Source organism: Peromyscus eremicus, chromosome 19 (assembly GCF_949786415.1).
Source record: "Peromyscus eremicus chromosome 19, PerEre_H2_v1, whole genome shotgun sequence".
Taxonomy (NCBI): Eukaryota; Metazoa; Chordata; class Mammalia; order Rodentia; family Cricetidae; genus Peromyscus; species Peromyscus eremicus.
The window spans coordinates 12,487,014-12,510,355 of record NC_081435.1 but is presented as its reverse complement, the minus strand read 5'-3'; the positions used below and the strand labels follow the sequence as shown (position 1 = coordinate 12,510,355).

The 23,342-nt window shown below is 36.3% G+C and overlaps 1 protein-coding gene across 8 annotated transcripts in view; it reads left to right on the top strand.

Annotated features, from left to right (window-relative positions):
- The window catches only part of Nol4 (nucleolar protein 4), a 330,361-nt gene that overhangs the window by 224,628 nt on the left and 82,391 nt on the right, over positions 1-23,342 (top strand). For 5 of the 8 annotated variants that reach the window (XM_059246744.1, XM_059246748.1, XM_059246749.1 and 2 more), the window contains 2 exons: positions 20,691-20,870; positions 21,607-21,798. In XM_059246744.1, coding sequence (XP_059102727.1) covers positions 20,691-20,870; positions 21,607-21,798 — 372 coding nt within the window. The remainder of the gene's footprint in view (positions 1-20,690; positions 20,871-21,606; positions 21,799-23,342) is intronic. The other 3 variants (XM_059246745.1, XM_059246753.1, XM_059246752.1) reach the window with 1 other exon arrangement.

The following is a 23,342-nucleotide window of genomic DNA, read 5'->3' as shown; positions in this document are numbered from 1 at the left end:
GAATCGGTCCTGCAGACCCAAAGCTGCAGGATTTCAAAACACAGGGCAACAGCAGGATAACCAAGAGGAATTCCAGTGAAGGACTAACATCCATAGTGTAGCAGAAACTAGAGGACTTGAACCAGACCAAAAATTCTTCGAAATGAACTCTTGCAAGTAAAGATATATGGATGAAAGTGTTTACTATGTGACTCACTGTGTCACACTGCAGCTTCCATGACAACACTGATTTTTTTCCTCTTTTCTTCTTTTTTTTCTCTTAAATTTTATTTAATTTGTGAGGTGGGGGTTGCAAGGACAGAGGGTGGATACGAAGGGACAGGGAAATGGATGGGATGGAGATGCATGATGTGAAAGATACAAAAAATTAAAAAGAATGAGAAATAAAAGAATCCATTGCTCAATCCACAGCATGGTATTCATCACTAACTCTGTTCTTGTTCACAGTATTGGATGCTGTTTTTATTGTTACCATCACCTGATGAAGAGCTTGGCTTGTGATGTTGAGTGGCCTTTCTTCTTCTGTTGATCAGTAGATGAGAGACATTTGGACTTATTTCTCCACTCTTCATTCTCATCTACTCATACATGTATTTGTCTTGCTAATGAGAGCTTTGCAGTCGGTTTTGAAATTGGGCAGAAAGAATCCTTCTATTTTGTTCTTTAAAATTAGGTTTGGCTGTTCTGAGTTGTAATTTCACATAAATTTTGATATCACCTTGTTAATTTTTATAAACTCTAGTTGAGATTTTCACAAGAATTTAATTGAATCTCTAAATCACTGCCATCTTACTAATACTAAATCCTCTAATCCATTCTTTTCTATTATATGTTAAAATCACCTTTGTGTATCTTAAGATTTAAGTTTTATACTTTTTGTTGAATATATTCTCAAGCTGAATTTTTCTTTTTGTTTTTTGACCTCACTGTGTCTTAGGATTTTATCTTTCTTATTCTTCCCTTCTCTTTTACAGTGTGAATATTTTAATCATCATTTTGACTTACTCAAGAATTCTGTTAATTTTTATGGTATTTTGTTTTTGATTCATTATTTCTTACAAAGTATACTGTATCACAATAAGCTTTACATTACAGTGACTCTGTTTCAATGTGACAAATAACACTGTGCTGTCTCCCTCTTCCTATTTTTCTTTGTACAAAGATGCTATTCTTTTATATTTGTGTGATATAAGCACTATACACTTTTCTATTATTTCATGTTACAACTTTATTTATTTTTCTGAATATGAGAGAAGGAAGCAGGAGTCAGTATATAGTTGTGATATTTCTTATTTAGCTTTATTATTTCTAATTCTTACTCATTCCTCTGAATGCACTCTACTCTTATTTTATTTCCCATAAAGCTGGGTTCCCATCAATCTCCTTTTTGCTTTTGTTACAAGTATATGGCTTTTCTACATGTTATTGACTCAATAACACATTTTATACAGTTGTGTTTATTATCCCTTAAGATAAGACTGGAAATAAATTTTCGTGCACAATATCATTTGGAATTATAAAATCAGTAGTAATTTATTTTCTGTGTGTGTTTGGGTATGATTTAGTTTCTAAATTTTTTCCAACATAAAAATTTTCCTTTTGTAATTTTTATGAAGTGATTCTGTAGGTAAAAAATAATAACCTCTGTTTTTGTGTATCTGGATATCTTTGTTTCCCTCACTACTTTTCATTACTTATTTTTTATCTATTATCCCTACATTTCTTTTAATTGAGAACTTCATATAAGCACTGTTTCTACATTACTCCTACCCCTCCCTCTCAAATTCATGGTATGATTCTTTAATTATTGCTGCAAGCTTTTTTACATATATACATATATACATCACATATACATATATACATACATGCACACATATACATACATATGCATACACATATATATATATATATTCACTAAGTATATATAACCTATGAGTCCATTAATATTTGCTCATATATACATGTATCTAGGGCTGGATGCTTGGGACTGACAACCTTTATAGTAGTTCGTTTCTGGAGAAAACTACATCTTATCTCAGCAGCCATTGACAACCATCTATAGGAGTTGTTATGTAGAATTCCCCCTGTTGACATTGATATGTCAACAGGTATTATGCAGTTCTTGTTTAGGCGACCATATTGGTAAAAGAATTCTCAACATGGGTCCATTTGCCCTGTCATGTCTAGTGAACACTAATAGGTAACTGGGGCTCTGCAATCTTTCTGCCTCCTCTTCCACTTTGTTTCCTTAGTGTTAGGCATAGGTTTGCATTTCAGATGTATCAGTTGGGCTTAGAAACTCCACAGTCACTTGTTCTGTGCATTTGCAGCCAGCTTTGGACCTATGTAATATAATAGTCTCTATATATTAGGTGGGGGAGCTTTTTTGATGAGGTATGAGAGTTTCAGCTATTTATAGACATAAAGAAAAATGTTTAGAATACAGTTAGAAATTATATTAGTTTAGGAAAATTGCAGTAGTGGGTTCTTCTTTAAGATCCATGACAACATTAGCCCTGTGTGGTAGCTGATTGATTGACTAGTTGGCTAGCTTTGCAGTACCAGACAAGAATTTCCTCTTGTTGAATGAGCCGTAAGTCCAATTAGATCACTGTTGGTTCCCCCAACATAAAGGTGACACTATTGCATGACTGAATATTTTTGAGACCTGTTTCTGTTTTGGTTCACAGTTTTCACAGCTGGGTGGAGCTATGGATTGTTTTTCTCTCTTAACAGCTTACATAGCACCTTCCAATACTGTGAAAAGCCAGTCTTGGGCGGGGTGGGGGAGGCTTTCAGGCCAGTTCAGCTCAACTCCACTAAGTCCTGTGTCTGAAGTATATCTATCTTCAGCAATAAGGTCTTATCTTCAAGTTCTGGAGCATTTTATTTTTAAACAGCTGCTGCATATAGGATTATTCGTGAACAGTTCTCTTTGTCAAACATTTAAGTACAAAGTACCATTGCCCAGGAGCTCTTGTTGTTGATGAGGAGTTGTGAATGACGAATCACTTGTCTGTTTTTTCTGTATTTTTCCCCTTGTTTTCCTTCAGTGTTGTGTTATGCTTTTGATGCTTCTTGAGCTTCCTAAATACTAAGGCAATGCTTTCTAAGAATGAAACATTTCATCATTATTATTTGAAGATGTTTTGCTTCTTTCCCAGCTTTCTCTCCTGTTTTCATATATACTACTTATCAGTGTACTTATAACCCACATCTCTCTGAGATTTTGTTCAATTTTCTTTATTCAAATACCTTTGTCTTCAGTTCATAAATTCTGCCAATCCATTTTCACATTTGAAAGTCCTCCGCCCTCATCCCCTTTGCAAGGTCACATTAAATGTGGAACTTTTGCAGTAAATATTTCCTTTCAGCTGTTGTATTTTTGAACTCCAGAATCTCCACATTTTGCAATTTGGATTGATCCATAGTCTTTGTTTGATATGAACACTCACTGTACTTTCTTTGTCTCTTTTATGCATATCTTCATTCTCCAAAATGAATTTTTTATCTGTATACATATGTATATATGTGGGTATGAATGTGTGTGTGTGTGTGTGTGTGTGTGTGTGTGTGTGTGACATCAGCTGTCTTCCTCTGTCACTCTCCACCTCATTTTTTGAGACTAGGTTTCTCAATGAACCCAGAGCAAAAATAAACATAGATTTGAGGTCTAAATATTTTAAAAGCATAGTTTCAATTTTTGTAGATTTCAACTTAAACTACACAAATGTTAAGCACAGATTCAGGGTTAGTAACTGAGAATGTAGAGAAAATGGATTTTATAGTACAGAAACTGCTCTCTCAGGTCGATCTTAGTGTCTGTCATTAACATTCTCTCATTAACATTTAAAGAAGATTTATGCATATGCTGATGAGGAATTAACCTCTGAATCTGTAATGTCAAATATTTTCCATAAAAAGCTTACAGACACATGCTTGAAGAATTTGGTTATTTGCAATTCGAGGTAGCACTACTAATTTTACAAAAAAAAATGATTTTATTAATTTTACTTGCAGATGTACCAAAAAAAATGCAAAAGTCGGACTTAACTATCTCATGTCATGTCTCCATAGAAACCTGCCTGTGCATATATACAAATCTACTGAATAAGAGCAGCACTGGTTGTATATATATATTTATTCATATATGTGACCATAATAATTAACACAATAATTACAGAGACTTTGAGAGGGATCAGGGAATGGGGGTGTCAAGGTAGGGGTAGGAGAGGGGAGAAGGAGGGCCAAATGATGTAAATTTAGTAGAAATATATGAAACTTAAACACCAAATTAAAAAATAAAATAGGTAAATTTAAAAAAAGAGAATGTCTAAGTGAATGAAATGTTCCACATTGTCCAATGCAACAACCCTTTTTATATGAAGCTAGGGGATTACACTGAGTGTGACTGGCAAATGTAAAGCCATGCATGTTGGCATATGCTTAATCGAAGCACTAAGGAAGTAGTTACAAGAGGATCAGAAGTTCATTTTCTGTTACATAGAGATTTTGAGGCCAGCCTGGGCTACATACGTGATCGATAATAAATCTTTCTTTTAGCTACCACAAACCTATACACCTCACTGCCATTCACCATCACCCATATACATATTTTAAAATGTTCTATTATGGATTCTATTTTAACAATATAAGGGTAAATCAGTCATTATCTGCAAGAAAAACTAAGTACATGAGATAATTTAATGTCTAGCCAAAACTGATTAAAATGGTTTAATGAATATTTGTTATTCCCACCATCAAAGCACTAGTTTTGAGGCAAATATGCACCAATTTATAGGTTAAGCTTTACCTGGTGGAGTTTACTTACTTCCTCAGCCTATGTATCAGGCTCAGTGTGCGGTGGTGTTAGACTGAGGGAGGGAATGTGTTCTAGACTGGATATTATGCTAGAGGTTAATGAATAAGTTGTAGAAACAGATGCGGGAAAGCTGAAGGTTGTGATTCAATTTTTTGCTTTAATTGAGAGGTCTAGAGATGTGTCAGATACCAGGAGAGAAATGACTCAAAAGACTGACCTTCATAAAAACAGTAGCAGGCCCAGAGTGTGCAAAAAAAATTGTAAAGTCATAAGTTATTCTCAGGCAACTGAGAAGTGGAGTCTTAAGCTATGCGTGAAGGTACATACCTATGATCCCAGCACTGAGGAGGTGGAGGAAGATCAAGTGTAAGAAAAGGAGCTTAATCTGAAGAATATATTTTGTTAGTAAGATTAGTAAGTAAATTTAAGTAGCTGGATTTTGTGAAAACAAACATCATTTGGATTGAACAGCACAGGGCCAGATAGATATTGAGTGATATCATTTTGAAGCACGTTGAAGTCACTTAGGAGCTGGCATCATTTTTAATGGGAAGGAACTGTTGGTCAGGTGATGAATATCACCTATGTACTGGGATGTGAGGAAAGGTAAAAATATAAACTGCACAGACAGTGTGCTCTAGGGGATTTATCAGTAAATAACACGGACTTCAACGTAAGGGTTGTGTTGATAACACAGTAAAGAAGTCAATGTTGGATTAGACAATGAAGACCTAGGAGTATTGGTTGCAACCTGTTATCTAGGTTTTGGTGACAAACAGATCCTGAGAAAATGTGTTGTAAGTGGCAAACTCCACCAAACACGTAGGTTCTCAAGGGGGAGTGGAATGTGTTTGCTGAGCAGTGAGAGATTTCAGAAGTCACCAAGAAGGATTTTGGAAAGATGTGCAGTGTGATAGGATATTCAGATGTGGACATCTATAGTTTGGGTAGTGACTCCATTCAGTTAGAAGTAAGACATGAAAACAAACCCACTTCATTCTCCAAAAGGAATTTATTGTTACGTAGCTTTGATTTTCATAATTCAGTGACATCATTCAGATTCCCATCTATGTCCTGATGTTCTTTTTGATTTCTTTCATGATTCATATAAAAATGTAGCTAGTTATTTGTCTCTCTTCCCTAGTAAAGACATTCTTTCAAAGAACTCTAATCTCCCATTTTAGTTTGCAAGTTTGTCTCCAGTCCCTACATAGTGTCGGCTACATCATAAGTCCTGAATAAGCATTTTGTAACCATACTAACACATTTTAATTCCAATCTAAGTGGGGAAGCAAGGACATTAACATAGTGATGAAGCTTATTGGACATTCTGTATGATGCTTCATATACCATTATTGAGCCTCTTTGGTAGCATGTTATTAAAATAATCACAACAGTAATTATTTTCAGTTTATTTATTAAACACATATAGTACTTATGTGTAGCATGAAGTATTCTAATGGCTTTTATTATTAATGTTGAATTATTGTACTGTCTTAGAAATTCCCCCAAGAAATTTGCCTGGAGTTTGATAATTATTTTGCTTCAGCTTTTAAAATATGCTGAGAAAAGGATACCACAAACCATCTGCATTCCACAGAAAGTAAATACTATAATGAGATTAAGTGGATATCCCAGTAGCTCTTGTTGTCACTCACTAGTTACAAAACAACTCCTTCTTTCTGATGTGGTAGTGTAACTACATAAGTTCCCATTGACATGAGCTGGACTTACATTACCTACTGGCTGGTCGATGGCAAAATATCTTCACTTTCCAGTTCAAAGACATTGTGTATGGAGACTGGATAGATGGCACAGTGGTTAAGAGAACTTATTACTCTTCCAGTGGACATGAGTTTGGTTCCTAGCATCCACATCTGGTGGTTCAAGACCATCTATGACTTCAGCTTCAGAGATCTGATGCTCTCTTTGGCCTCTACATACATGTGGCATGCAAGCATACACACTCACAGACAGACACAGACATATACATGCATGTGGATGTATACACACAAGTTTTTAAGCTTTGAAAACAAAGACATTGTAAGCTATAAATTTCTATTTTCCTTGCTGATTAAACCATGGCATCCTTCATCTCACTAAGATGCAATGATATGTTGCTGCACATTCTATCAGTGTTACCAATTAGCGTTTAGTCTCAATTCTGGATAATTTACTATTGATTTCAAACATTTGTTTCAAGAAATTGTGGTAGAATTTTCAAAATTTTGTTTGGTGTCATGAACTGTATAAGATTTTTCAAACTTTCTGTCTGGTTAGGCTATTTTGTTTCTTTATTGTGAGGAAGGGTATTGTCATGTAGTATGAAATAGTCTGGTACTTGCTATGCAGCATAGGCTAGCATTGAATTCATAGCAATCCCCCAGATTTTCTGGGGTTGCAGACCTACACCACCACAACGGGTATTTTTGCTCTTTATTCTTTGGTACAGTTTCATTAGCTATGAAAGCTAATGTATGTACCATATGCCATGATTGTCTTCTTTTTCTTCCACATGCTATGTACAGCTGTGTGGTTGGGAGTGATATGTGAATCCAGATTATTAACTTGGACTGGAATGTAGTCTATATCATTGTACTTCTTCATTGGCTCAAATTCTATAGTTACCAAAGAACGCTTCATTCATTTCACTAGTTACAGTAAATCTGATGTCTGTGATCACAGTGTCTATGAAAGAAAATCTGCTCCACATGGACAAGCTTCTGTGAAGTGATCAGGGCTTCTTTATATGTTTGGACCTTTCCTCTGATGAGTTGACTTTTCCTAAAGTGATCAAGAAGTGATCAAATCTCAGTATCACTTGTATGTTTCCAGCCTCAAGCACCCTCTAAAACTCTGGAGCTCTCAACTGTCCTGTGGATTCTTTGGAGTTCTGGTGTAGGTGAAAAGAAAGGTCTAGTGGTAGCTGTGTAAGTCAAGGAGGGCAAGGTCATACTACTTTGTATGTCAATTTTACTATGCTAGCAAATAGGGACATTTTCCTTATAAATAATCAATTACACCTTTTCTATAACAGTATATTTAACCAGAAACCCACAATGGGGTCTACTTAATGTTTTTGTTGTTATTATTCACTTTTCTTCTATTACGTTCATATTTAATTTTTTGAGAATTTATACACAAATAGTACTGTATTTACATAATCATTTCTACCCCCTCCAACTCTTCCATGTCCCCTGTCTTCCTTTCAAATTATTGACTTCTTAATTATGCTTTATATATATATATATATATATATATATATATATATATATGTATATATATACTCTCTAGGAGAGTATGTCTTAATTTAGAGGAAAAAAAACTATCATACAGAGATGCATCCATATATTTACCTGTATAAATAGTTTGGTTTTTGGATTATTAAAGTTCCATGTATGGTGGTAGTACAACTGGTTTACTGATCATTTATAAATAAATAAAATCACTGTAAACATTCAGGGTTTTTTTTGTTGTTGTTGTTTTGTTTTGTTTTATAGACATGTTTCACTGTCTTTTCAATAGGGATCTTTTTTTAAAGTTCTATAAGAGTATATGTCTCATTTACAACGAGCTGCCTCACTGAATGTGAAAGGATCTATATCATCTTGTATTCCTGCTAGAAATGTGAACTAGTTCCATGGTTCTGTATCCTCATTAGCTCCAGGTAAAGCCAGTTTTGTTTGTCAGTTTGGGCCCAACTTGTGAATGTGTGGTGGGATTTTACAAGTTTAATTTGATATTACTAATTACTAAGGATTTTTTGACATTATTTTAGCTTCTTTTGCCAATGAACTTTAAAGTATCTGCTGGCAATTGTTTTTTAGTTAAATCTTGCCATAGTTCATGTTCTCTCTCTGTCTCAAATGCAAAAAGTAAAAATTTCAACAAACAAAAAAAACCAGTAAGACACACGTACACACACACACACACACACACACACACACACACACACACACAAAGAAAGAAAAGAAAAGAAAAGAAAAGAAAAGAAAAGAAAAGAAAAGAAAAAAAGAAAAGAACAACAAAAACTATTTTAAAAAGCCCACAAAAAATGGAGTCTATTTTGTGTTGTTCACCTTTCTGGGCATGGGAACTGCCTTTTAGTGTGTTTGAGATATCTAGTAACACTCCATTGGAGAAAAGTTTGTATCCTAGAATTGTCCTTAATAATGTCTTCCATCCCATGGCTTCTCTTCAAATTTTATTATGAACTTCTTTTAGAATACAGAATTTTAAAATTTTAGAGAAATCTAATATATCACTATTTTTTCTTTTAAGCTACAGAACAAAGTTATGGTATTTTAGCTAAGAAGTTTTTACATAACCTAAATCATAAAGGTTTTAGAAATATTTTATCTGTATGTTTTATTGTTTTAATTTTATTTTGTAGTCTGATATATTTAAAGATAATTTTCTACATTCTTTATGGATGTAGTCTTACTATTCAGCTTGTATTACTAAACTTTTTATCATATGTGATCTAAATTTATAGTAACTTTGGGTTTTCACTCCCTCAAGAATGAGTATATACTTATATCTATTGAAAATAGATGCACATTTAATTATATATTCTTAAAGCCAAATTTCCATCATACTTTTCCAATATATATTTACTTTCTCAAAAGCAAATGTCATGTTAGCTCTCAACATTTCTATTTGCTTTAGGAAAAATAAAAAGAATGAAAAAGTGAAACTGTGAGATTATTTCTCCATTCTTTAAGATATTTAAGTAATTAGATTTTAACAATATGTTAAAATATCTCAAATGGATCAAAATGCTGGTATGAAGTAAAAATATAAACTAAACCATGTGATGATATGGCAGTTATACAAGTTTTATATGAACCAGGGATAAAATGATCTATGAACAGTCATGACCAACAGTTTCTATACATTTTAATCTTTGTTAAACCAGTTATGAAGATCAATGACCTGTAGTTGAAACACAGAATAAAAACTAGCCTTTAATTCTTTTTTTAAAATTTTATAATTTAATTTAATTTTATATATCAGCGACGGATTCCCCTGTACTTCCCCTTATTCCCCCTGCCTTACCCCCAGCCCACCCCCCACTCCCATCTCCTCCAGGGCAAAAACTCCCCTGGGGATTCAGCTCAGCCTGGTAGATTCAGTCCAGGCAGGTCCAGTCCCCTCCTCCCAGGCTGAGCAAAGTGTTCCTGCATAAGCCCCAGGCTCCAAACAGCCAGCTCATGCACTAAGGGCAGGTCCCAGTCCCACTGCCTGGGGGACTCCCAAACAGTTCAAGCTAATCAACTGTCTCACTTATCCAGAGGGCCTGATCCAGTTGGGGACTCCTTAGCTATTGGTTCATAGTTCATGTGTTTCCATTAGTTTGGCTATTTGTCCCTGTGCTTTTTTTCAAACTTGGTCTCAACAATTCTTGCTCATACAATCCCTCCCCTTTTTCCCCAATTGGACTCCTGGAGCTCCACCTGGGGCTCGGCCCGTGGATCTTTGCATCTGCTTCCCTCAGTCATTGGATGAGATTTCTAGCATGACAGTTAGGGTGTTCGGCCATCTCATCACCAGAGTAGGTCAGTTCGGGCTTTCTCTCGACCATTGCCAGTAGTCTATGGTGGAAGTATCTTTGTGGATTTCTGGGGACCTCTCTAGCACTTTGCTTTTTCCTATTCCCATGTGGTCTTCATTTATCATGGTCTCTTAGTCCTTGTTCTCCCTCTCTGTTCTTGATCCAGCTGGATCTCCCGCTCCCCTAAGCTCTCTTTCCCTCGACCTTCGTTTCCCCCACTCAAGTCCAAGCTGTTCATGTAGATCTCATCCATTTCTCTGTCATTGGGTGATCCCTGTGTCTTTCTTAGGGTCCTTTTTTCTAAGTAGCCTCCCTGGAGTTGTCAGTAGCAGTCTAGTCATCTTTGTTTTACATCTAGTATCCTCCTATGAGTGAGTAAATACCATGTTTGTCTTTCTGAGTCTGGGTTATTTCACTCAGGATGATTTTTTTTCTAGATCCAGCCATTTGCATGCAAACCTCATGATGTCATTGTTTTTCTCTGCTGAGTAGTACTCCATTGTATATATGTACCACATTTTATTTATCCATTCTTCAGTTGAAGGGCATGTAGGTTGTTTCCAGGTTCTGGCTATTACAAACAATGCTGATATGAATATAGCTGAGCAAGTGCCCTTGTGGTATGATTGAACATTCCTTGGGTATATGCCCAAGAGTGGTATAGCTGGGTCTTGGGGGAGATTGATTCCTAATTTTCTAAGAAAGTGCCATATTGATTTCCAAAGTGGCTGTTCAAGCTTGCATTCCCACCAACAGTGGAGGAGAGTTCCCCTTGCTCCACACCCTCTCCAGCATTAGCTGTCTTTAGTGTTTTTGATCTTAGCCATTCTGACAAGTGTAAGGTCGTCTCTCAGAGTTGTTTTTATGTGCATTTCCCTGATGATTAGGGATGCTGAGCAATTCCTTAAATAGCCTTTAGTTCTTAAATTGCAGTGGTCAGTGACTGTCTTTGTTCTTCAAGACTACTTTAATAAAAACATAATGAACTGATGTATACACAGCCAACATTAGTTTCTAACAGTTCTGGAGAAAGGGAAGGCTGTGAGCTTGAATAGATTCCATATTTCATGAGGGATCTGGCTGAGAAATTTGGTGTTCCTGTTGCATTGTCTTATGAGAGATGCAGCAGAGTAGCTTTCTGGAGTCTTTTAATTTATTTTATTAAAAAAAGACATGGATCCCACTCACAAAGCCTGACTCCCATGAAGCAGTTGCTCCTACCAAGTTCTACCTCTTAATACCATTTCAGTAGCGGACAGATAAGATTTTAATGTGAACTACGGGGGAAATAAAATAGCACCCTTAGCAATACATGAGACATATTAAAAATGTAGTGTATGTAACCTAAGAACTTTGTAAGGAAGTTTATTTCAGAGAAATGGGATTCACTGTAGTTATGAACTGTCATAGGATCTCAATGATACAAAAACAGATTTCCTTTAAAATTTTTCCTGTTCTATAAAAGTCAAACTGGAGAAATTAGATTCAATTTTTTCAGATGCTGAAAGGTAATGGTTTTATTTAAACATGTAAGGTATCCGTACCATGTAAATAATAAACAGTGTTTAATTATAAACTCAGTTTTTGAGTAAAATGCTGTTTGGAAAATCATGGTTCATGCACCTTTACATTGTATATTGGTTTAGGTCTCCTCCTACTTAAATAATACAACAATGCCACTTTATTTTTTTTCAAAAATATTAAAATACTTTATATCAATATGATAAATAGCTATATTTTATTTTAATTAAATTCAATGAATATTTAAAAACAGAACTTACAAAGGGCGTATAAATCTATACAAGATAGAGAAAATTTTTCCGTCTCAGTTACACTTATTTTTCTATATTTTCTTACTTATTTTTATTGTGGCTTAAGAATAAATCCAAAAGAGCTTATTCTCAGGCTTGGCTTTTTCTATAAAGGCAAGTTATTTATTTGACCAAATGTTTACAGCCAATTCCATTGCTTATTTGGTCATTAACACATCAATGTCCTGATACTTTCATCTATGGAATAGAAGTGGTTGACACCCACTGGCTGTTTGATGTCTCAGATCAGCCTATTTTCAAAAGGACTTCTCTTTGGAGAGACTGAAGAGGCCATAAATCCATCATAATAACATGTCTCTCTATATTTCATGCATCTTCCAATATACACAAAAGACACATTATGATTGGAAGTTCATCTTCAATCTATGCACATAAGTTCCTTGCTACAACACAAATGTTTGTATTTAATTTCATTCAACATTATGACATTCATTGTGCATCCCTAAAATAAAAATATTGAGAAAGACTAAATATGTTGGTTTTCAAATGATAGCCCAAAGAAAAAGTGTTTGAGTGACTAAAAGAAGGCTAAGCCTTGAGGGAGCAGTCAGACATGAGTGAGTAATAAACTGTTGATAAGCTGTCCTGAAGACCTGAAACGCTGCCTCCTAAGAATTCCTGCCATTAAATAAGTCTTAGGGCGCTTTCAAATAAACATGGACAAAATGTGAACTATATGATGTCACTTTGTGCAGTCAAAATGCCAGCAGTTAAGGCTTCGATGCACTCACACCTATTTTGCCTGTCAGGCAAAGAACGCTTCCCAAAAGATTGTGGAGTCTGGCTGGCTCCACATGACATCTTCAGGAGCCTGATTTCTGGACTCTCTGGAATGTCCTTAAAAGTGGCCTCATGAGAGACATAACTGGGCTGGCTGGTTCAGGTTGATTCTTCAAATAGTTTGAGAAGTTTTAAACTAATTTTTACATTATTAACTATACTACCATATTAATGTATTGTATTATAATATAAATTATGTACAGCCCTCTTATTGGTCATTAGCTTAACCTTTTGTAGTATTGCTCTCTCTAGGAAACAGTATTCTAGTAATTTTTTGTCCATAAACACTAAGCCATTTATAATCCATTAAAATCCTGTTCAGTAGGTACTATTATTAGCCTGCATTATTTTAATTGACAAGCAAAATGGTATATATTTATTATGTCCAACACAGTGTTTTGATTGTGCTCAATTTTTAAGGTGACACCTGAGAGGTTAAATGAGCCATCCAAGATCACACAGGTCATAAAAGAGGGAAGGAAAACTGGATTGCATATGTTAAAGGTAGTCTTTGGACAAATGCTGACAGTTTGCAAAACCTTGAAGCCATATCATTAATTTTGCAAAGGACAGTAATGGTAATTTACCTTATGTTATACAAATTATCTTTTAGCCATGTGCTTCAAACTTTAAGCAGCCTAGTCCTGTGAAGTAGATACTGTCACAGCCGTTTGAGCAGTGAGAGAGGAGCGCAGATGGACTTTTGCTGTAGGGGAAGCAAACAGTAAATTCCAAGACAATGGGGGTGTTTCAAAGTCCAAACCTGGTGGTACTATGAGAGCAGAACTTCTTGCCAAAGAAAAGTGCAAATGTGTGTTCAGAAAGTCTTTTCTGACTGTAGCTAGATGCTTTGGGAAAAGCAACAGACTTTACCTAGGGCTAAGATTTCCCCCTATCCACTTAACTAACACCTTTGCTTAGAGAAAACCAGGTATGCCTTTTTTCTTCAACTGTAGTTCTTAATATATTTTTATTTTTATGCCTTCATTTAGACTTTCCATATTTATCTCTGAAGTAGTGACACAGCTGTTAAAATTAAAGTTTCCAAGGCAATGATCATACAAAGTCCCTATTCTGGCAAAGCAAGTTTCTGAATCAAACGACTGTCATATTTTGAGTTATTTTGGGGATGTGTGGTGATTTTTACAGCATCCGTCCATGAGGTCAGTCCAATTTATTCATGCCCTCATTTTTCAATGTGGAATAGTTCTGTGAAAGAAACGGAAGTACCCGGCAGATTTGGACCCAATATGAGGAGAACATGTGTGAGGTGCTGTGAAGAGAAGAAGGTAGAGGGAATCATGATGAGAATTAACATGTCTAGTCGGCTTCATTGGAGTTCACAGTTTAAACATTGAAGCCATCTCTGAACACAGAGAATTTAATCAGGTTTGCCATAATTGATAGGTCCTCCACAAAGAGAGGCAAGAACTTCTATTCCAGAAATAGAATTCTGAGCTCTCGGAAATTCAGTTTGTTGACAGCAGGCCACATAGTTCAAGCTTTAAACTTACTGTATGTTTTCAGGTCTGAAGGTTGGGCTTTCTTTATCTTGACTGACTGTAATTCCTTCCCTATTAGAAGTGTGTATAGCAGATAGCTAAGACTCCATGCCTTATATAGTGTGTAGAAAAGCTGAATTAGCTGAATTATTTGATTTCGGCAAATATATTATGAAATTTTTCAAATATTGCACAGTGCCACCTATAATATATTATGCTTTATATATTAAAGGAAACCTTGAAAACTTACTGAATATATTTTTTATGACTTCAGGTAACTTCACCTTGCTAGTAATTCAAAGTGCAAAAAAACCCTATTTTTATAACTTAACTCCTCCATTAACGTCAATAATTTTGCTTAAGTGTATCTCTGCTATTGGCACAGTTATATTTTAGTGTGATCTTTGCACTACCTCATGAATAGGTCATCATTGACAAGAAATTAAAGGAGCATTGACCCTTTAAGATCCCCTACTATAGAGGTCACTCAGATGTATTTTACCTTGCTAACAGATTTGAGGACAGTTGTCCTTGTTTCTTATGATGCTATTATCTGCTTAGCAGGGTCCATCTATGTATTTAAATATCATGTGTGAAATCTATATTGTTAAGCTGGCCTTGCACTGACTGATCTCTGTACCACTCTAGATAGACTTACTTCAATAAAACTCAAGTTTAAACAAGATATAAACGTGGTTTGAGTGGGTGGGGTATGTGTGATGTCCCACAGTGGAAGAGTGTAGGGGTTAATTTGAAGCATAGTTGGAACTTGATGCAGGAATCTTACAAGGATGTCGTCTGGGCCACACAGCTCCACTGGATTCTGCTTACTGCCATGCTCAGATAAGCTCTCTTCCTGTAAAGACTGAGTTGAAGATGCATGCCTTCGAAAGGGGGGCTTGAACCTGAAATGTTAGTAGTTTCATCTGTTGGAATAGAGGCTCTTTCTAAAAGGGAAAGGTACCGGGATGAGGAAGAAATAGGAGCTACCACAAGGCCTATGGCAGTTTCAGACACCAGATATGTGTTTATATATGTCTCTTTCTTTGTTTTTGCAACTCATTCTGATTTTAGAGCTAACATTCTCTCCTGTACTTAGTTCTAACCTACCAGAGGTATCTGAATGTCCTGGAATTAGTTACTTTTCTACTACTTTCTACAATTTGCTGAGCCCAAACAGAACCATTAATAACATGGACAACACATTGTATTAGAATTATCCAAAGAAAGAAAATCAATAAAATTTGGGAAACAAAAAGGGAATAGATGGTAGGTAGGTAGATAGATAGATAGATAGATAGATAGATAGATAGATAGATAGATAGATGATAGATAGATAGATAGATAGATAGATAGATAGATAGATAGATAGATAGATGATAGAAAGATAGACATTACAGAGAGACCAGTGAGAGTGAGGGAGAAAGATAGAGAGAGATGGGGGATGAAAGACAGAAATATGAGTCAGTGAATTATGGGAACCAAGAGGTTCCATATCCTTTTGTCTGAAAGCCAAGCAGCTAGGGAAGCTATCTGTAGTGTTAAATGTGAGTTTAAAGGCCAGAAAACTTGGGAAGCCTATGGAGTGAGTCTCAGTTTGCCTCCACTCATGCAGTCAGACACAGTGGGTAGAATTTTCCTTGTTTCTCTCCATTTGTCCATTTTGTCCCTTAAAGCATTGGATGATGCCTACCTACTCTGGGGAGGAAAATCTAATTGACCAAGTCCACCAATTCAAATACTATTCTCACACATAAACCTCTTGACAGACATATCTGTGCATCATGTTTAATTGAATATTCAACCATCTTATTACCCAGTTGACACATGAAATTGACATTGGAATTATGTAGTATTCTTATTACCATCCTTATGTATTCAGTCGTTTTTGTAGATTTTAGTTTTAAGAAATTTATCTTAGTCTTAATATCCACTTATGAGTGATTACATACAATATTTGTCTTTCTGGGTACCTCAGCTCAGAATGATTTTTTTCTAGTTCCATCTATTTGTCTGCAAATTTCCTGAGGTAATTGTTTCATATAGCTAAATAATACTACATTGTATAAATGCACCACATTTTCTTTATCCATTCTTCAGTTGAGGGTCATCTAGGTTATTTCCAGGTTCTGGCTATTATGAATAATACTGCTATGAACATGGTTGATTAAGTGTCCTTGCAGTATGATTTAGCATCCTTTGGGAATATGCCCAAGACTGCTATAGCTAAGTCTTGAGGAGGATTGATTCCCAATTTTCTGAGAAAGCGCCATACTGATTTCCAAAGTGGCTGTACAAGTTTGCATTCCCACCAACAGTGTAGGAGTGTTCCCCTTGCTCTACATCCTCTCCAACATAAGCTGTCTTTAGTGTTTTTGATCTTAGCCATTCTGACAGGTGTAAGATGGTATCTCAGAGTCCTTTGCTTTGCATTTCCCTGATGACTATGAATGTTGAATAATCCTTTAAGTGTATTTTAGCATTTGAGGTTCTTCTGTTGAGAATTCTTTGTTTAGATCTGTACCCCATTTTTTAAATTGGATTATTTGACATTTTGATGCCAAATGGCTAGATAACAAGGAGAGCCTAAAGAGGAACACATGAATTTCCTTGGAAAAAAAATAGAAGAGTTCTCCTGGGTAAACTATGGGGAAGTAGGATGGGGGAATTGGGAACATGAGGTTGGGCAAGCTGGGCACAGGAGGCCAGTTGGGGCTTGGGGGTGGGAAAGAGGGGGAAGTAATGAAAAAGATGTCTTGATAGGAGGGGCTATTTCAGGTTTAGGGAGAAACCTGGTGACAGGGAAACTCCCAGGAATCCACAAAGATGACCCTAGCTAAGACTCCTAGCAATAGTGGAGAGGGTGTCTGAACTGACCATCCCCTGTAATCAGATTGGTGACTACTCTAATTGCCATCAGAGAGCCCTTATTTGGTAACTGATGGAAGCAGATGCAGAGAGCCACAACCAAGCACTGGGCCGAGCTTCAGGGGTCCTGCTGAAGAAAGAAGGAGGGATTCTATGAGCCAGAGGTGGAGGGAGTGTCAAGGTCTTGAGGGAGGAATCCACAAAGACAGCTGACCTGAGCTCATGGGAGCTCATGGACTCTGGACCAACAGTTAAGGAGTCTGCATGGGACCAGCCTAGGCCCTCTGCATGTGGATGACAGTTACATAGTTTGGTCTGTCTGTGAGGCTTCTAGCAGTGAGACATGACCTATCTCTTCAGCCCTTAGCTGGCTTTTAGGAACCTATTCCCCATGCTGGATTACCTCACCCAGCCTTGATATAGAGGGAGGAGCTTGGTCCTGCCTCAACCTGATGTGCCATGCTTTGTTCAATCCCATGGGAGACTTGCCCCTTTCTGAATAGAGACAAAGGAGGAGTGGATGGGGACAGAGGTTGGTGGGAGTTGGGGGTGTGGGAATTTAGGGTGAGGGAACAGGAGGAGAGGAGGGAGGGGAAACTGTGGTTGGTATGTGAAATAAATAAAAAAATTTAATTGAAAAAATAAATAAAAGGGGAAAAAGGACATTTATTTATCTTTATTGTGTGTTTCTATGTGTATGTATGTGAGTGTGTGTGTATGTGCATGTGTGGGCCACAGTGTGCTTATGGAGGTCAGAAGACAACTTAGGCTTGTTCTAGTCTACCAACATCTAGGTATTGAAACTCAAACTCAGACTGTCAGGCTTGGCAACAGGCACTGTCACCTGCTGAACCATTTTGCCAGTCAAAATTAGGCCATTTATAAAATGCATATATAAATGTGTTAGCGTTAGTTCTACTGTGAAATTCAGTCATGCAGATTCTAGAGCAACATGTGAAGTCCCTGCATCATTTGAATGTAGAACATTAAACAACTCCAACCCACACAAAACACATACCATATATATTGTCTCTCAGATTTTTCTGAGGGTATGTTCCCTTTAATATTTTAAACAAATTTATCATTAGATATTAAAAGATGGAGTGGGCTTCCTGTCACATCCAAGAAGTATTCTCTTTAGAAGTTGGCATTGAGAAACACAGTGCCTCATGAGTTGATTCCCACATACATTGTAACAGTAAATGGCCATTCCATAGTCAGAAATACTGCTTGGGTTCAAGTCCTGACTTCATTTGTCAGTTATATAACATTGAGAAAGCTACTTCATCAGTTTATATGGCCTTCAATTATGTTATATGTGCATGACTTAGAATGATGCCTGACACAAAATCAAAGCTCATTAAATATTGTTTAGTGGATAAAGGTTTATTGAGGGAAGACATTATTCATATAGTTAATTTGGCAATTGAAGCAAAAGGTTTTTTTTCTGTTGCTATCATGTTATTTTAAAAACTTGTTCTTTAATTGTTTATTCTCTTGAATGTATTTAATTTTTAAAATGTATCTAACTCCAAAGTATGATTATCCATAAAGTTGAAAAATAGCCTTGTTACTATTCCTCTCAATATTTGTGTCTTAGGTATGAAAACCTGTTTTTTTTTTTGACTAATGATACTGGCATTTCTTTTCTCTATTCAACTAAACAAAGAAGTGGGTACAACACTAATAAATTATTTAATTACTTAATTACACTATATATGTAAAAGTTGTATAGCAGGTAATAACACTTCTTCCTAAGGACTTCTAAATCACAGACTACTATTTTAGAAAGAAGTAGAAATAATATGTTGTTTCTTTAGGTGTAAGAGGGCTTCTGAATGAACTCTTTTTTGTTTGTTTGTTTTAATATTAACATGTACAATACATAGAAGTGTTTTCTGTTATTTCTTTAGAAAGGAGGGGAGGGGAAGAAAGAGGGGAGACTGTGTAGTGAACTGTAAACTTAATCTACAGCTTTTGGCTTCAGGCAGAACTGAGCTCAAATAAGCATATACAATTGTCTTGATGAGCCACATTTGTTTAGCTTTTGGGAAGCTGTTTCTTTATCTGAAGAATTGGGAGGATGGAAGCACCTCATTGGATAGATGTAAATCCAGAGGCAACCAATAGGCTAATTATAAACAATAATTTCTTCTTTGTCATGTATTCAAAATGTTCACTATTTGTTTTATGGTATTTGATATCTCTGAAAATCTTAGTGTCAGTAATAAAAACCAATTACAGAATGATCATCTTTAAATTCTCTTGCATCTTTGCTTAGTATCTCAGCAGCCTTTGGTAACTGCTGGTATCAGTGGGTCCAGATAACAGCCTCTTGTCCAGGTACCTAGTGTCCAGTTAAGCCCTTTATCATAATAACACACAGATTTCCTTTCAGGTTCTTCTCCCAAACTAACTCTCAAATTAACATCTAGATCCTAAGGAAAAAATATATTATCTCCAAATTAAGTATCTCCAAATTACAAATAATCTAAATATGTTTACTTGATATAGAATTGTCACATTTACATACAGATGCATGGGTACTTGAACAAACAAGTAGGCCTCTAGAGAGGTCATCAACTGTTAATATGTGAGAATGAATTTAAAAATATTTAATTTTCAAATTTTTAATTATTTACGTTGAAATATGCAGTGCATCCACTTAATCATATGGCTCTAACTTTACTGTGTCCTTAGTAGATGCTAAGATACAGAAGCAATAAATGTATCAGTTAGGAAGAAGCTTAATGAAGTTTTACTATATGCAAATCAAATGATATTTTAAGATATTCCATAGATAGCTTACAAATCTTTTTTAAAGTATCATGCAATTAATACCCTTATTCTCAGTAATATTTTTAAAGTCTTTGCTAGGCAAATTAATTAAGTATCCCTTTTCTTCAGTTTCTAGTGTGTTCAAAGAAAATGAATACAGCCAGACCGGCTACACACCTAGATCATATCTACTTCCAGCAATATGATTCAATATTTCCATTGTATATTAATTACAGATTGATCTTTTTATTGATATAAGCATTGAGTAGAAACAGTAATTACTCTTGAAGCACTAAGTTCAATAAGAATTTTATGGAGAGATAGAATTGTTAGGTACTGCTGTAGACACTCTTGAAATGTACCAGGGTAGGGGAGGAAATAAATTCTTAAATCTATTTCAATTAAACTTTGATCAAAATTTTAAAATGCCATAGACCTAGAATTACAAAGTCACAAAAATGATTTTCGAGAGACTATTGGAATGAAACATAAAGCATGAAAGTGATGGTTGAGGCAGAGGTTTGAAAAATGCCAATGTTGTCTTTTCTTTCCAGTCCCCAGCACACAGCTACTCCAGCTATGATTCTGGCAAGAATGAAAGTGTTGACCGGGGTGCAGAAGATCTGTCACTCAACAGGGGAGATGAGGATGAAGATGACCATGATGAACATGAGGATTCTGAGAAGGTGAACGAGACAGATGGCGTGGAAGCTGAGAGGCTGAAAGCTTTCAATGTGAGTCCCCCACATTATGTGGCTATGTTTTGACCACTTCACATTCATGCCGTTGCTTGTTGGTCAATGTGAATATTCTAGAACCAAGTCTGTTTAATTTTCAGAAGGATTATTAAAGTATATCAAACACTCTTTGACAAGCATACCCCAGAATTGCTGTGTTTTGTTTAGAATTTTAAAGCCAAGTGGGTGCTGAGAACTGTAATTGTGCTGTGTGAGTATGCATGTCTGCCTAGGCTGAAGGGGGCTCACATTAGCCCTCAGATGGTTATGCCTGTCTGTCATCAGTTATTTCCTTTGCTTTCTTAATTGTGCATGACAAAAGAGTCAACTGTTGGTTCTCAGAGATGAGTCCACTGTGCAGTGTGGCGATGTCTCAGTCCCATTTATCATTAAAAGCAGATGTAATGGGTGCCCAGCTGTCCTGGTTCTACTGTTATTTCCTGATTTTTTTTCATTCTTTTCTGTCTGTTTGTCTGTCTGCTTTCCTCTCTCTCTCCCTATCCTTCTCTCTTTCTCTCTCTCTCTATATATATATATTTATATACTTTATTCAACCATTTAGAAAATCTTTAAAAGAATGTTTGCTTAAATTTTCTGGCTTTCCATTTGCAAAATTCTCCAGTTCATAAACCAGAAAAAGAATTATTTTCCTCTCGGTTGTCAAGACAGGAAGCTAGGAACAGAAGAGAGCAGTCCTCCAAACCCTTCTCCTCTGTCTCCCTCTTGCCAACAGATGTTTGTCAGGCTGTTTGTAGATGAAAACTTGGACCGAATGGTCCCAATCTCTAAGCAGCCCAAAGAAAAGATCCAGGCTATCATTGACTCATGCAGGCGACAATTCCCTGAGTATCAAGAGCGTGCCAGGAAACGTATCCGTACTTACCTCAAGTCCTGCAGGCGGATGAAAAGAAGTGGTTTTGAGATGGTGAGTTATAAATTGAACACAGCCCTAGATTCCATCCAAACCCCACATGTAAACCATGGCACTATTTTGTTTCCATCTTAGTGTCTTTATGTTTATTTTTCCATAACGTCAGGTCAAAGGGGTTTTCATTTGCTTGTGTTTATCCCCCACTTTCCTTTTCATTCACCCCAAGCATTTATCCCCTTTGTTTATATGATAAGGACTCTCTTGGGAGACCAGTGCTCACAGAACCATGTGCTAACACATCATAGAAAATAAGGATAATACGAAAGAAAATCAGGGAGAAGCCAATTGTCACACACACGTCATCTGTGTTTGTTTTCTTTCCGTGACTACTCAAGTGCATGTGAGGTTAACCAGTCTTGAACTGAAGGTGCAAGTGCTGCTGTAGGCGTGTGAGAATGGCTAGCTTTGGAATGGAAGGAGATGGGTGCCTCTGCTGTCTAACAAATAACAAGCCTGGAAAACGAAGGTGGGGAATGAAGGTCCTCACGTTTAAAACTAAGCGCCTGTTGCCCTAGGTAGATTGACCTTATGTGGTGAACCAGGCTGTGCACCTTACTGCTCTGTTGTGCTTTGTAGGAGATGAGTTTGCCTGGCATTGATTACTTTGGGGGTAGAAACTGGTAATCAAAATATTGTGAATTTCCACTGTTCTTTTATCTACACAAATCTAACTAACATTGATGTGTGCTTGATGTTTCTCACTTTTCAAGGTATATGTGTGTGTGGTTCCACAAATGTTAGCTGCTTTATAGTTCAACACTTACTGAAGCTCCAACCTAGGGCTCAGCATACTACAAGGCAAGCAAATGCTCTATTGCTACACTATGGCTCCTGCTTTAAAAGTATTTTAAAAACTTTCTGGTCATTTTGTTTTCTCTCCCATTATTAAAAAGGCTAAATGAAAGTCTAGATCACTGGTGTTTGTGATCTGGCCTTCTGGCAGTCTCAGTGTGATGGGTAGAAGTTGCTAAAAATGAGATGGGTTTCAAAGTATGGCTTTACAGTTGGAATTTTATGGCGGTAAAATCGTATGAAATGAATGACAGTAATAGAAATCCCATCTATTGTCAATTTTCATATTGCTCTCTAAAGCAGATATGGTCTTCCTGTATTGTAGAGTACATGCTGAGAGCCTATTTAGGGGTTCTGCATCCACCACCTTCAGCTGTCTGATTTGGGTAAGTTGTCTCTTCCTACTGTGCTTGGTTCCCCCTCTACAGAACATAATCACCCCAGTTCATAGTTCTGGGAGAATTCTCGTCTGCTAGCACAGACAGTGCTTCCTAGAAACCCTTGCAAGTCATTTCTGGCACAAAGTAAGTCTTCAAAGGATCTGAAACAAGAAAACATTATCATCTATTATTAATTTGTCATCCAAAGAGAAGTTTCTTGTGATGTTTTTATTCAGCAATTTCAGAGCCTTTCAAATACAAATGTGGTTCTTATGATTTCTATGTTGAATTCAAAGTTTGCAGTACATAAGCCATTTAATGAGCAAAATGGTAGAACTGAGTGACTAGATTTAGATGATACAGGTA